At 39.7% G+C, this 15969-nt stretch overlaps 1 protein-coding gene across 3 annotated transcripts in view; it reads right to left on the bottom strand.

Moving 5' to 3' along the window:
• Positions 1 to 5671: 5671 nt before the first annotated feature.
• Positions 5672 to 15969, bottom strand: part of DPP10 (dipeptidyl peptidase like 10) — a 453359-nt gene continuing 443061 nt past the window's right edge. For all 3 annotated transcript variants that reach the window (XM_039555127.1, XM_039555126.1, XM_039555128.1), the window contains 6 exons: positions 15537 to 15591; positions 11901 to 12000; positions 11125 to 11183; positions 10964 to 11036; positions 9313 to 9386; positions 5672 to 7937 (listed from right to left, as the gene is read on the bottom strand). In XM_039555127.1, the coding sequence (XP_039411061.1) occupies positions 7800 to 7937; positions 9313 to 9386; positions 10964 to 11036; positions 11125 to 11183; positions 11901 to 12000; positions 15537 to 15591 (499 nt within the window). In that variant the 3' untranslated portion in view covers positions 5672 to 7799. The remainder of the gene's footprint in view (positions 7938 to 9312; positions 9387 to 10963; positions 11037 to 11124; positions 11184 to 11900; positions 12001 to 15536; positions 15592 to 15969) is intronic.

The following is a 15969-nucleotide window of genomic DNA, read 5'->3' as shown; positions in this document are numbered from 1 at the left end:
TTTCATCAAAACCATTATCCGAAACTGAGCCACCGGAAGAGGTTAGGTTTGCTTTTTATTTTCCCTCTTTCACGGACTGAAGGGGCAAGATATGTCAGATACCTCAGCAGAGGTGAGGAGGGGTTCATCCCCTCCAGGATCAAGCAGCTGACACAGACAGGTCCTTACCTGCAGGATCTGAGGACTCTGTACCACTTCATCTGGAAAGACCTCATGCAGGACATAGGCAACAACCCTGCCTGCAGGTCAACAGCCCAGCTCATGGGGAATTTCAAAGACTACAGTTCTCCCCTCTTCCCTCTGGACATTGTCCCTGCATCCAAGATCTGCACTAGCTATGGTTCTACCCAGATGACGATGCCATAGTCTCAAATGTTTAATTAGAGTCATAATCAGGAGGAAGTAGGTATCACTGCTGTACAGCAACTTTGTACGTGAGGCAATTCCTTCTTGCACACAAACAAGATTTTGGGCAGGGCAGCAGACATGTTTCTTTGGGAAGATGGAGAGCCCAGCTGTAACAGCATGTACACAGATTGTGTGATAGGAAAGCAACCCTTGACAGAAATCCAGTTAAAATGTGGAACTAGTTCGATATATTCAAAGCAGTGACGAGCCCTAAGACTCAGAGAAAGAACATAATAATTGATAATAAAATAGTATTAAGGGTGAGGAAAAAACTATAATTGATCCATGATTACCTAAGCTGTAGCTCTGCCTGCAGCTGGCTCACAACGCTGGTCTTGTGTAGTTTTCACTGAAGTTTCTTTCCCTGCTGAGCACAAAGTGTGTGAAGGACTGGAGGAGTTGCCTTCTCCCACAGTCAACAGCCACCACCCACTTCCCAAACACTTCAGGGTGATGAGCACATTTCAAAGGGCCACTTTGGGAAACTTTCCTTTCTCCCTCGGAAGAGCAGGATTTCACCACCCACTTTTTCCAGAACAACCCTGCAGGGACAACAAGAGGAGATATGAGAACCAGCTTCTTCCAGCCTCAAATATCAGCCCAGACCCTTCCCTGGACAGATTCCCTGTTCCCCAAGAAGGGCAAGCAGAGGAAACGTTCCTCCTTTCAACTACACAGCTCCCTTTCTCTCCCTGCTTTCCCAAGGAGGCCTTTGGGCTGCTGCTGCCACTGCTCCTCCTGCCATGGGTGCTTTTGAACTCTTCCCTAGTGCCATGGGAAAGCAAGGCCAACATTAAGAGAGCACTGACGTGTTCTCGTCAGGTGTCCTGTTGTGAACCCACTCAGCACCAGCGGTGTCTGGCACTCAGCCTCCCAGGCTTGGTCTCTGCTATAATGAATGAATACTCATTAGCATACCAAAGAAATTAGACCTTCACATCACATCATACTACAGACAGAAAGAGTCTTGTCCTAATGCTGTTTACGAACCACATTTCAACTTCTTCACTTGGGATAAACAGCACCTTGTTCTCTGTTTTCCCACTGTGCTGAGGCCTCTTCTTGAAGCACTGAGCTCCTTGAAATCAGCTCAACCCCTGCTCTTCCAATTTGTAATTGCTAAGCTGCTAGCCTACACTCTGGGCTTCGATTTTTTAATTTTTTTTTTTTTTTTTTTTTTTTTTTTTTAAAATAAGAAAATGACTGATAGGGACTCAGCTCCTTGCTGGAAAAAATCTGTGCACAACTTTGCTTCCAGCCTCATCTCAGAAGGAAGTTCTTGAAGGAGAAAAATTTAGGATAAAGCACAGCTACAAAATTTGATATGCTCTCTCACAGTGCTCCCTTTAAGCCTAAAAGTTCTGCCTAGATCAACTTTCCACACTGCCTTTTCTTTTGTCTTGCCTAATTCTGATTATACTGGCAAATTACTGTACTTGTTCCTTCATTTGTGGTCCTCACCTTCCTAGATACTTGTATTTTTTGTATGATGTTCTGTATTTTTCATATGCTGTTCTGTAAGACCTCCTTCAAATATTTCACTGGTATTCAGATTCACTGTATTTCCATAAGCAATTCCTACAAAAAAAAGATAAACTCCCCTGTCCAAGTTCAGTGCAGTTTCCACACCAATTAAAAAACCTGTGACCCCAATACATTTATTGTCTACTACAACCCAAAAGGAAGAACAGTTAACCTGGCAGTGTAAATGCCTTTAACTGTAACAATTTGCGCTCTTTTGAAAAATGAAATATTTTACTGTAACTGCTTATTTCAAATGTGGAATTATATTTAACAATTCTTATCTTATAATGACTATCTGAAGTGTAGGATATAAATTACACACAGGACTGAAAATCCATAAAAAAACATGTAATTCATCATTCTTTTGTGGAAATAACAGAATGATCTGGCTTTCCTGCCTTAGCTGAAAGTTTATTGAATCAAGCACTGGCTGCACTTGTCTCTAAGGTTACCAGTGTACCACTTTATTTTGGAGCGACAGTTCTGATAGAGCAACATATTGCAATAAAATGTCTCTGTGCCTGTCTTCCCAGAGTACTTTTCTTTTTTACCTCTCTCCTAATGGTGCTGAAAACCTTCTCAAGACTGGATTCTACCCATTATTTTATTTATCCAATCTATGTGCCAGGAAGAGGCTGAGAGGTGGAACAAACCAGAGCACTTCAGGCATGTGCTGTGCTCCATTAGGATTTTGGAGGCATCATTTTATTAAAGGACCTCTTCTGCAGCACTATCCAAGACAAGATATTCTGTCCATGCATTATATGCCCTTACCTTTTTTTTTTTCCCACAGTGAAGCTGGAGCATTTTCAGACCCTGCTGGAGCTGTAATTGCTGCCAGCTGCTCTGTCAGCTGGGTGTGTGGGGTCTGTCACCAAATGCCCTGGCCAAGCTCCCACCCTCACCTCAGACAAACTGGAGAACAGCAAGATGCCCATATTGCTCAGTCATTTTTTAACAATATTCTTCTTATTCCCGAGGCAACAATTTCACACCTTTTCCTATCAATTGTGCTCTTTGATGGACTGAACTCTGGGATTATAGCCCCTCTCCACAGAGAGCTGTGAAGGTTCTGCACTGCCTGAAGGATGGGAACACCTGCCTGTGCAGGTACCTGCTCCCAATACGAGCACTTTGACATCAGCTGTGCATCAACATCAAAATTCTCTTAGAAGCTGCACTCTCAACTCACTTAGGACACAAAATACATTACAGCAGGAAACATCACTTTCCTTAGGAAAATATTTCCTAAGCATCTCCCTACCAATTATATTCCCTCTGATGCTTTTACCAACCAGAAGCATTTTTTTTTCTATTTTTTCTTTGGTCATGAAATCTAAAAAAGGGCTGTTAGCACTTCATGGGATATTTTAATTAAGAACTGTATATATACATATATCATTTGTGTCCTCATGGGGTATAGGCATTATTAAATCAATTTCATTGCTGTTAAGTTCCACTGAGGTAAAATAGGATATTGGATTTCCGAACTAATTATATGGGAAAAGGGTCTAGTCCCAAGCTTAATGGAAACATTGGACCGCATACACTTAGGTGGTTTAATTTCCTTAATTCCATCCAAACACCTGATCAGCCTAATCTAACAACACTGTAATTTGCAGACATTGGAAAACAACTATTTTACTCACCACTGCACATTTAGGTGCTAAGTTTGTAAGACACCTGTAGTTTTACCACCCCAATGAGCAAATCACTGACACTTGTCATCCACCTACCTCCTTGAAGCTGGGCTCCTTCTCCAATTTCACATCTGAAATTCAACAGACAGAAGTTTAACTATTTTCTTTCTTTCCTTTTCAAAGCTCCAGGTGCCTGGGAAGTTGTGACTCTCCTCAGCCACATCCCAGGAGCTCCCCATTCTCCGTAGCACTCTTGAAATCATCCAGAGGACAAGGACAAGGAATCTTAATGCCACTGAAGATGTTTTGCAGAAGATGCAGCAGTAATACCAGTCAGTTTCTTCCTTCCCTAGAGGCAACTGACTTGCCAGGAGGAGTTACTTGCAGTAAATACAAAACACCAGGACCACTGCACCTTGCCTGTGTAATTTGAAGCTGTGCAGAAGAAAGTGGTATTCAGGATCTTTGGGTCATCCTCCTCTTGCTTCTTTCTTCATCTATTAAACCTGTGAGGAGGGATACGAGGTCACACCTTGTATCCTCTGCATTTTATTAAAGGAGCCAACATTTAATATTCCAAATTTCCAAGGAGAATCTTTGGCTTACGATCAAATAAAAGCTCTTCTGTCTTAAAAGGTGCAATTTCTCAACTAAATGAACCTAACGGACTCCATACTCAAAGTGCCAGAGCTGAGACAACAGAGAGAATAATCTTCACTTTCAGACACGGGGAGATCTACACGTGCCAAAAACTGAGGAACAAGGAGCAGTTGGTTATAGCAAATCATAGCAGATGTTAATGAACCAGGTCATAAATAATTCTGTCCTTGCTGCCAAAAGATTAAATAAATTAACTTTTAAAAATAATCAGCCTTTCTTTGTACTCAACAGTCTGGGGAAACTATTCCAATTGACACGCAGTTATGCCTGATTTTGTAATATAATTGAAATTTCAATATGACCTACAGGTTTCATAGATTTTGCAAGTTGTAGTAGCAGAAAAAGGAGAGAGGAATCAAGAAGGTAAAGATAAGCTCTAGCAAGCAGTAAATGGATATGCTGATTCCCTAGCTTTCCATAAATTAATAGGTCTAGTCTAGTAAGTGTCATATTTTAAGGACAGCGGAATCAAACAGTAATTTTTCAGACCCAAAATGTCATCACGGTGCTTAACAATGGATAAGCTACAAAAAGTCTACATTTTTTTGTGCTATTTTAGTGCAATGTGTACTAATTCTTGCTCACTCCTGTAGATCGCCTACAGTAATTAACGATTGCCATTAGTTATGTATGCAGACTCCAACAGGTAACCCTGTTCAGTTGTGCTGTAAGTGGAAGGATTATTTCAACAGGTCAGCAAAAGTAAAGCAATGTCCTACACCAAATTCTTCAGTCTAACTAGCAGAGCCTGTATCTGGCAAACACTTTTGCAATATCCGAATTCAACTCATGCATAAAAATACCAGTAAAAGCAATTAATCTGTGTCTGATGCTCACCCTGGTGTACACATGTATATAAAAATACCTGTATTTGTAGGACAGTGTGAGAAATAATGATAACATTAAAAGCATACCACATTTCCACCCAGATTTCCACAGATTTCAGATAACACGCTTTTTAAACGTACCAGTCTTGCCAAAGGCATTCCTACAGAAGGCCATGACCTAGGACACTTCAAAGTCTGGGAAATTGGAGGTGGGATGTTGGGGTACAATAAATAGGGAGTGGGAGCCTGAAACAGAGCTATAGGGGAAGGAGGGAACAGGGTATGGGATCCAAAATCTGGGGTAACACATTTCCCGAGCACTTGCTACTGCTGAGACACAAGCCCTGTTTGCTTCCTTTTGCAGGTAACTAAACACAACTGGATGTGACACACAGCAAACACGAGCATGGAGTGGCTGTTCTGCAGAGAAACACCAGCACATTCTGGTGGAATCGGCCTTTTCCTGTATCCTCCACACACCGAGGCCGTGCTCAGAGCGTGCATGCAGCTTGTGTTTCCTTCATGGCCACTTGGCTCCAAGTGGGAAAACCCTGCTCATTGAATTCAGCTGGGTTGGGAACTCATTTACCATGGCTGGTTAGGAGAAGCATCTGTACTGTCAGGTGAGCGTTTATTGAGTGACAGGTGTCATTTATAAAATCACAAACCAGCAGGCCCGGCCAAGAGAAGACTTGAAAGCGCCGCTCCTCCAGAGAAAACAGGAATTGTAAAACCTTGTTTGAATTCTGCTCTTACTTTTTCGTTGTTGTTTTGAGTGACATTACTGCAGTGCACATAGTAGCCCCCATAAATAGATACCCTAACTACACTGTACTATATGTACCCCATAAGTCCTATAAATACCACAAAGCAAAGCCACACTTCGTGGTAACACTGGGACCCAAACAAGGTATCATTGCACATTAAAATTGTATTAAACTAATTGAAAAATAGTTGAACATTGCTAACGAAACAAGAGGAATACTAAACATTAAAAGACAAGAGACTTTTCAGTGTTCCATAAAACCACGCCTTTCAGACAAATTAATTATTTGCATCATAAAAAAAAATCCTAACAGTGAAAGAAAATATTCCAGAAGGAAGTGATGAGTAAAAAAGCTTCAGGTGATTTTTCATTACATTAAAAACAATTCCCATTCTCATAAAATATGCAGAACTTTACATCTTAAATAGTATATTTACCTTCAAAAATTACTTTCTTTTTAATCTTGCAAGAAATTAAACCTTAATTGGGTAGGAAAGTATTTGAAATATATCCAGAAATAAAAAAACTACAGCTATTCTCCTATACGTGGCACAGCATCTGTCAGGAGTTTTCATATACCTTCAGGAAGATATCTCAAATTAAGCCAACACTGTACTTGCTTTCCATGATCAGAGTTAATATTCTGCAGACCCAAACTGGCTGCCTTTTTTATTTCATAGTTTCAATTTCTATTGCTGTACTTCACCCTGGCAAATAAGTGGATGCAGGAGGGGCTCACCCTCTGAATAAATAATAAAATCTAACTTGTCAGATCTTCCTTTGCCTCAAATGAAAAACATTTCATTCCTTTGTGATGCTGTTGAAGATAAACCTTGTTGCAAGAGACTTAATGAGCAGCCTTGGAATAAATCTAATGGTGTGTTCGAGCTACGTCACCACCTTGATGAACATCAGAATTACATCTGAGACCAGATGGGAGGAAAGAAAGATGCACTATACAAAATATGTCTTCATTTGAGGAGTAAAGTATTACTCAGTGGCATTATACATTGTTAATAAACTTTCTTTATGTGAAACTATAATTTAATATTTATGTATCTAATTTACATGTGACAAAGTAGCATATTCTAAAATTAGAGTGTAACCAGCAAACTATTAACTACTATAAACAATACCAAAACACAACTCAAACATATTTTAAGGAAACAATAGATACATTTTGGACTGGGGAATGATTTCAATTGCAGATATTGTTTTAAATACAGCTGTCAATTACATCTTGAAAAAATTTCTTCAAGCTCAAAAAGGTTTTCTGCTTAGGGATTCCTGGGTATATACATAAAGACCAAGAGCACACCACCAAAAAGTCCCCTATTGGTTACTAGTAGGTACAGTAATAATTGTAAATGCTGAAATTGTGTGGGGGAAATAACTTTCAATATCCATGTTATATGATGCACTAGACAATATCCCCTTTGAGCAGAAACTAGAGAAAATATCGTGCCCTTTATTATCTCTGTGGTTTCTTACGTGTAATAGACAGCAGAAGAATTGCACTTATTGTAACATTACAGTGTTAGATTGCAGTTCACCTTTTAGAATATTAGTGGCCAGAATACTTATGATAGGTTGTGCCTTATGCAAAGATGAATAAAGATGTGCACTTAAATTATAAAAAAAAACAAGCAACCACTTACAGAACCAACAGTGAGGCTTAACATAACAAACATGCACTAACCCTACACTTATGCAAAACTAAGTTCTTCCAGGAAACTGTAACCAACTGTTGACCTTCCACAAAGGTAAAGGTTTTGTCCCTTGGTAATATGTTTGGACTTTTTTGTAGTCGAATTCCAGTTTATTAGCTCATTGTCTGTAAATGTGCTGTTCCACTGTGGTCTCCTTTAGCTGCCCTTGAGCTTCTGCAGAATCTGCAATCTTACAGTCACTTTTATTTAAGGTTTTATTGAGCCGCAAAGTAAGTCCCCTTCAATACTACACAAATAGGCTTCCTTATTCATCCTCTTCAGGTTCCTGTGGTAAAATTGGTGTCTCCTCCTTTAAACAAGCTCTAAAAAACCCAAGGATTGTGCTGTAAAGGTGATATTTGCTTTTCTCTGAAGCAATGTTATGACCTTCATCCGGGTAGATCTGGCAGAGGAGAAAGGAAAAAAAGTAAATAGCTTCTAAAGGCTTTTCAAATATTTAGGACTCTAATTTTCTTTCTCTGATCTTCAAAATGTTTTAGATGACAACAGGATGATAACATTAGTTTTATGGCATCAAGGAAAGCTAATAAAACCCAAAGTAAAACTCATTCTCTTGGAATTTGAACTTACATAAAACAACCACTGCAGTGGAATCTGCAGAAGTGAAGAAATTTATATTCTCAGCCATTGTGCTTACAACAGTTTACTCAGCTGGCACTCTCAATAGTGCCTAGGCATCCAAATCCCATTAACATCCATGAGGATTAATTACCTCATGCTTTTAGGGACCTCTCAATATCTCAGCTTCTAAGTGTTTGGCAAAAACCCTTTTTATTCATATTTTTAACTATCTTCCTATCTGGTCCAAAGCCCATCTTCTCTCTCCTAGGGTGGATGTGGGCATTTTTATCTCTTAAATTCCACTGGGGATTTCTCCCAAGTGAGGCTGAGCAAACATTTGCAGGCTGAATGAAGAAATCCAGGCCACCAGACAAGAGACCTGAGGAGGCCTGAGGCAAAAAGCTTCAGCTGCCTCCTCAAAGCCAGGTGATCACAAGGTTGCATGAGAATGGCTCAACAGGGCTCTTCAGGGAGAACTCTGTCATTCTTGCTTCTTCCTCTCTCCACAGGCCTTCACATCCCCTCAGCTGAAACCACAAAGGCAGAAGGAACATTTTCTACATTTGAAGTCCTTTTCCCTTCCTTAAGTGGCACCAACCCCCTTCTTGCCTCCTCCTCCCTGATGTGAGCTCACACACTCCAGTGGAAACTACAGGATCACCTAAAGCCCAGTAAGGTCAAGATTTGCAGAGTCCAGCACCAGGGATATTTGGAGATACTAATTCAATCAAAACCCTCTGCCAGCAGCATCCATATGATCTGGGTGGGTCCCATGCAGGTCCATACCTTGGCTGAGGCTCTGTCATGTTCTTTCAATGAATTTAAACGTTGAAAATAAGGGGAAATTACTCTCATGTGACCCAATACCATTTTACGTAAAAAGGGACCCAAAGTAGTGACATCCCCGTGTTATAAAGAACGCCTATGGATTCCAGAGCACTTTGTATAAAATTGTAGGATAACAGGAGGAAAAAAGAAAGATGAGAGAGAGGAGGAAGAGCCCAGGAGAATGACAAGATGATATAGCTCCTGATGTCCATACCAACAGTGAGGAAAATGGGATTAACCAGAGTTCTAACTGCAAACTGAGGTAATACCACTGTGTTGTGGTAGAGAGGGTCCTTTGCAGTGAAGAAATAGCAACAGGAAGTTAAATGTTCAACTGTGTTTATAGGAAAAGTCACAGGTGCACATACCTGCATAGTGTAATTAGCCCCAGCTTTTATTAGACGCTTAATTAGTTCTGCTGAATGCTGGAAGTGAACTTTAGCTGCAAGAAAACATTTGATATTATTAGAAACAGCTACAGTAATATGAAATACTTATCTGTTACACAACTTTGGCTGGAAATATTTCCAGGCTCTGTAATTACTGGATCTGAAGCTGACTATCTTTAAGGCCAGCCCCACCAGCAACAGGGTGTTACAGCAGAGGTTTTGGAGAAGGAGCTGGAAGCCCCAAGGGAAGCCACACTTTCCACACACTTTGTGAGGACTGCTCTGCTTACCTTTGATTTACACACACTGTGATAGCTTAGAGATGTGAAAAACCATTCTGTGTGAACATTGTGGCATTTTATAATTTGCTTGAAGGAAAGCACACTGAATTCTCTATTGCTTGCACAGGGTCATTACAGCCCACACTTCTTTAGGTAATGGACTTTCTGGAACCTACCAGTAACCTGAGTTTTGTGTGGCAAAACCATTATTACCATGTCCTAACTCTGCAGAGTTTAGGCTGTGGGTGGGCTGGGCAGTGTCACTGGATGTGGTATCGAGCAAGGGCAGCAGGCAGTCAGACTCCCAGGCCAGAGCACCCTGCTTTGCTCAGACATCTATCAAAGTCCCCATTCCCTCCAGTGCTCAGTTCAGAGGGGGAGAAATTGCTGCCTGTTGCAATCAGCAAAGCTTGAGCCTCTCATCCCTTCTCAGTCACCCAGTATATTTTCATCCCTCTCCCCTGTGCTCTGGGGAGAGGCACTGGGCAGTATTTGCACTGCTCTGGTTGCACTTTGGATCTGTAACACAGGTTTGGCAAGCCACACTGGGGTGACAGGCTGGCACTCTGCCAGCTGTGCCTGAGCACTGTCACCTCTGTGAGGCACTTATCACTTCAGACTGAGGAGTAAGAAACCTTGTGTTATCCCACATCCACCAGAAAATACTGGGAAAGAAGCAGGCATGTCAGTCTGTACAGAGCAGCTGTTTGCATCACTGTAATTTGGGCCTGCATCAAAGCTCATTCTTTAGACTTACTTCAGTTAAGAACGTTCAGAAAAATACACTGCAGTTAAATCTGCAATTACAAATTATCTCAATTGATGAATCTTATGATTCCATCTAAAGTGCTAGAACTTATCCTGCATTACTCATTCTCTGTCTTAATCTACTGCTAAAAGTATTGGTGCTATTAAAAGGTTCTGTGTAGCTTCAGCTTCAGAAGCTTTGGCACTACCTTGTAATTAATTAGATGAAAAGATTAACTTCCCATTTGGAGATGTACTTCACCAGCTGTACTGAAAATTCTGCAGAATTTCTATGAATTTAAAACAACATTAAAAATGTATGTTTTTCTATTAATAATTCATATAATACCTTTCACTAGCAACACAGTGGTCCACAAGATTTAAACAAATTAGAACATACAGCACCTAAAAGGTGCAAATCCTCAGCAAAGAAAAGCGTCACCAGTTCAGAGCTAGAAGTGACAGTTGAAACAAAATAAAAAATCCTATTAGAGGGAAAATGAAACTGCAAATGTACTTGCTAGGTGTGTGCCTCATCAGCCCTTGAATGCCTGCCTATTGGACACTCTGACTCCAAATTAGTTGCATCTGTAATCACTTACCATCAGCTGTCCCATGAACTATTAGCAAATCCACTTCTTTTAAACCATGAAGATTGTGTAATACGCTGGATGCCTAGTGAACAAACACACACAAAACTGTAACTGAATTGCATTTTGAGAGTAAAATGGTCATTTTAGGTTACTTGTTTATACAAAATTACCTGATAAGTAATTTCCTCTTTTGATGGAATCCCAAGGTATCTTTCTGAAAAAGCTGATGCTGTAAAAATAAAAAAAACCAAAACAACAGACCTTGTGAATTCCAAGTTATTTCTATTTTAAAACTCATCATTTCTGACCTAGAGTCAGAAGCTATTTAAGCCATGAATTCGAGATGTTCATTTAGAGACACTCAATGTACCATTTTGATGCACCATTTAAACCCACTTTTAAATAGTTAAAAAAAGAAACCAACCAATACCCAACCATCTCTCCTCACAAAATAAAAACCCCAGCCAACAACAGAAAAAACCCAAACCAAAGCACAAGCTAAAACCCAAAGTCTAACAGACCATTAAAGTAATCTGGTCTGGTTTCCTGTGTATCACAGTTCACAGCCTGTGCCCAAAACTTCACATACAGAACCAAATAACCTGTGACTGAATGACAACATGGTTGATATTGTAGGGAATTCACTACTAACCTTAAAAGATTCATTCCTAATTCAAGACTTGATTCATGCTTGTATACCTAAAGGATTCTTAGGAAACTAGTTAAAATGAGGTAAATGACTGCAAAATCAGTGCTGTCAATAATACTGTGCCTATTGTGGGTTCTGGTGAACTCTCCCAGTGTCAGCTTTACTTTCATTTGAAAAACAGACCAAGACAGTGAGGTGAAACCTCATTAATATTGTTGCATTATCTGCCCTTAGTTAAAATAAATAACAGGTATTCTGAATAAACTATCACACAGGTTTAGGGCAGGGAGCACTCACCATATAACTTCATATCTGTGATTGGTGCCACCACAGCTCCACACTTGAAGAGCCGCTCGCTGGATTTGAGGATCATCGATGTAATGTAGCCACCATACCCCTAATAATGGGATTGAGATCTTTGTTACTTTATTTCATTCTACCAAGAATAAAGCTAAAGGCCATTAGCTGCTAATCCAGTGGTACCATTTTTACAGTTTAAGGGTGCATAAATATCTCATTGACCTGGTCATGACCTTTAATCTATGCAGTTAATAATAATGAGTATTGCACATTTCTTCACCATCTCCAAAGCCTAACACATCTCCCCTGGAAGAGTTGACGCGAGAGAGCCATGAAACCTTTGTGAAAGCTTTAACTTGAGACCACAGATTTCCTTGAAATGACACTGGAAATCCATTTCTGTACACCTGTAATCATTCTAGACTCACAGAAAATGAAATTCTGAATTGTGGCACCTGGGATTGATGATTTTCTCATATATTACAGGTTCCTCAAATTTCTCCACTTGCCATCTTTTTTTCCCTTCATCAGTACTGAAAAATTGGTATTTCTCCACGTATTTTTTGTTGTTGTTGTTTTGTGTTTGGCACAACACTTCAGGAAGATGAAATTATCCCATGACAGGGAAAATATAATGCAAAACACCAGCTGATCCAAAAAAGGATTATGCATCAAGTGCTCACAGTTTTCTCATGGACTTCTACGAATTCTGCCTGCTCCTGTTCTTCATGTCTAAATAGTTAATGAACAGATGATTTCTGTGGAAGAATGGTAATATTTGACAACCTTTTTACCTTATTTAAGAAATGTAAGCAAAGAGGACTGTTCTTTGGAATCAATCCATAGTAAATGGGAATTGGACACACTGAAGAAAATACCAAGTAAGAGCTGGATTTTCAAGGGAGCGGGAGGAACTGAGTTATTCCTTTCCCATAGAAATTTCAGCCCAGGAGGCCAAGAGCCATCCAGATCTGTTCATGTGCAGGAGGAGATTTCACCTAAGACAGAATTTCTGAGTGGGCACCTGTAACTTACATAACTCAAAGAGTTTAAGAGAATAGCAACTTTCCTCTGCCTCTGGGTTTTCTCTGCTTTTACTTTTGCTTAATATTCTGTTTGTGTCTTGCCCAGTAGCTCCACAGCACAATTTTAATCCAAGGATAGGTATTGCCAGGTTATCTACTATTTATTCCATGTTTTCATTACGAGCTTGTTTAATTCTCCTGGGAGCTTCTTCCCTTTGTGCATGTGCCCTTGCTACCAGCCAGGCTTTCCAGGACAAAAACACTACAGAGCAAACTTTTTTTAGAAATTCTTAGAAGCATTTCACAGCGACATTGCTATTCCATACATCCTGATGCACGAACACGTGGAGCCTCCCTCATCTGCTGGGTTTCTGGGGTTACAGCCTAATTGCCACATTTTCAAGAAAGATGTTGGCTGTAGAATTGCAAAGCATTTTAAAACTCTCTTTTCACTTCCATGAATAAAACCACAAACTACATGGAACCACACTTGGCTGTCTACCAGTTCAGAAAGGCCCTTGGATCGCGCATCACTCGGGCTTGCAGCCCCCACAGAGATAAACAAGGGGGCATTGGCAGAGTGCCTGGCAATTTCCCTCACTGTGCCCTTCTGGACAGTCTTGTTACCCTTGTGCCTCAATGACATCACCGATTGTGACAAGAATTTTACTTCTGTGTAGTTCTGAAACCTCTTAAAGAGCTCCCTGAAAGTGTGCATAAGTCCAGCTTTATGAGATCAGCATTAAGCCATTCCAAAGTCAGCTTCTTTTCAAGCAAAGTGCATATTCTGTTTTCATCAGTAAGGCAATTTAATGCATAGAAAGAAAAAAAAATGTTTCCCTATCACGTTCTTGTACGTGATAAAAAAGAAATTAGTTTTAAAGTAGATTTATAATTGACTCTAAAACAAGCAAAGTGGAGGAAAATACAATTAACCCAAAGAAACTGTTAAACAGGCTTTATCATTAATTATAAAACTGACTTTTAAATTTTATGATTTTTTTTTTCTTTTGACAGTAAAAAAACAACTCTGAAATGTTAACTTGGAAAGAAGAAATTTCCCTGAATTCAAAGCAGTGTTGAAAGCTTATTGAATTTCTCGCTCTTCCCTCCACAACACTTCTCTCAGAAAATAAATGCAGGAACATGGTATTCAATGATATTTCATGCAAGAAAAGAAAATTGGGGGTAGGCCTTGGCAGACATGTAAGCCGTGGTAACATGCATGCTCTTCAGTAACTGGCTCATCACATCACTCTTAGGAAAAAAGGTACTGATGAATCTCTGTCAGAAAACAAGCGGGAATTTTCAAGTAGCTATGAAAAGAACTTCTGAAGTCAAAACCAAGCAATTGTGGATGCTTAGGGATTTCAATCCACAAAAAGTTTTTTCAATCATTTGGGAAGAGGATATAGAGAATTTTTGATGCTTCTATACATGTGTCTTTCATATACACTGGTAACAGGCATTAAAACCTGAATAGAAATGTGTGCCATGATCACCTGGTGGATGAAATTGGCCCTGCTTGCACATCCTCAGCTGGAAAATCTCTGGTTGCCCCCCTACAACCCAAATACTGATTTTGACCTGCCTGAAATTCTTGCAGTGATGGTTTCTTCAGCTCAAGGTATGCAGCAAGAGCTCAGATCTTTGAGGAAGGTCATGTTCATATGAAATGCTAACAGCAGTCACTAACATTAGCCAGTCCTCAAAATGCTACCATGCAGGAGGTAAATGTCAATCTCCTCATCCTGCATCCAGACAGACTGAGACAGGCAGGTCAAATGACTTGCCTGAGGCTGTGCAGCAACTCAGAAGCAGAGTGGGAATGGCAACTAAGGCACTTAATGGTGAAACACATGCTGCTCTTAAAAGCGGTGATTGGGGGGCACTTGATCACGGTTTGTTATTGCTTTGAGCTCAAAAACACAGAACAGCTTCATTTTAAATAAGAAAACTTAAAAAAATTTAAAAGGTTGTGCATGCCAGTTCATAGATGAAGCAGAAGTTGTGTGGTGTTTCTAATTGTTGCTTTTTAATAGACATCAGTAAAATGATGTTTAGCTTGATACTAAAAGTCGAGCTTTTGCCCTGTTGTGTCTCATGCTAGGGGCAATGACATGCACACAGCTGATAAAATAGCTAAGGCAAGATTTCTCACTGGTGCAACAAGGAGCTTGCTGAGAGTAACACAGGGTAGGTGCTCAGCTAAGCTCAGGGGTCAGTAAAAGATTCAGATATAAAACCTGTGTTTTATAGGACAACATTGTCAATTTAACTGCAGCCCAAATATAAAACTGTAAGAAACAAGCTTTCACAAAAAACAAGTCCCTATTAAAAATTTCTAAAGAAAGCAGAATTTTTAAAAAATACTTTTCCCTTCAGATTATGAAATGCAAATAGTGTAATACCATAAAACTGATTTTATTGACTTCAATACCCGTTCTGAGAAAAAATACTGTACAGAACAGACAGTAAACTATAGATGGGTTTTTTCCCCTATTTTAGTAACTGAAATTGTCTTCAGAAAATAGAGAAATATATTTATGAACTGAAAGTACTTTCTTAAAGAATCATGATGATATATCCTGCTATTTTTGCACATTACCTTTCCAAATATGCCCAGTCTCTTAGGATCAATGAAGGGCTGTTTCAAAAGTGATCTGAAAGGAAAAAAAAGTTTCTTTTTTAATTTTTGCAAAGTAAAATGGTGGATTTTACTTCCTGAATATAGTATGTAAAGAACATTACTTGTGCATTAAGGAACTGTCATACATGCAGATCAGGTAGAAGAAGAAATTACATCCATATAAGTAGTACTGCACTGGGAAATGTGATTTACTTCCTAATTCCTTTTTTTATAAGGCAAACAGTTGGTGTTTGGCCCATCTCACCTAATTTAGATATCCGAATTTAAGCATCTTGTCTAAATTATCCCTTTACATCTGTTTTTCAGCTAATGGAGAGAAGAGAGATACCCTTTAGCATTCCTACACATGATGGAAACTTCTCTCAGTCTGGGGAGGATCACTCTTCAGAAA

This window comes from Corvus cornix, chromosome 7 (assembly GCF_000738735.6).
Source record: "Corvus cornix cornix isolate S_Up_H32 chromosome 7, ASM73873v5, whole genome shotgun sequence".
NCBI lineage: Eukaryota > Metazoa > Chordata > Aves > Passeriformes > Corvidae > Corvus > Corvus cornix.
The sequence above is the reverse complement of the archived record's forward strand: the minus strand, read 5'-3'. Positions and strand labels throughout refer to the sequence as shown.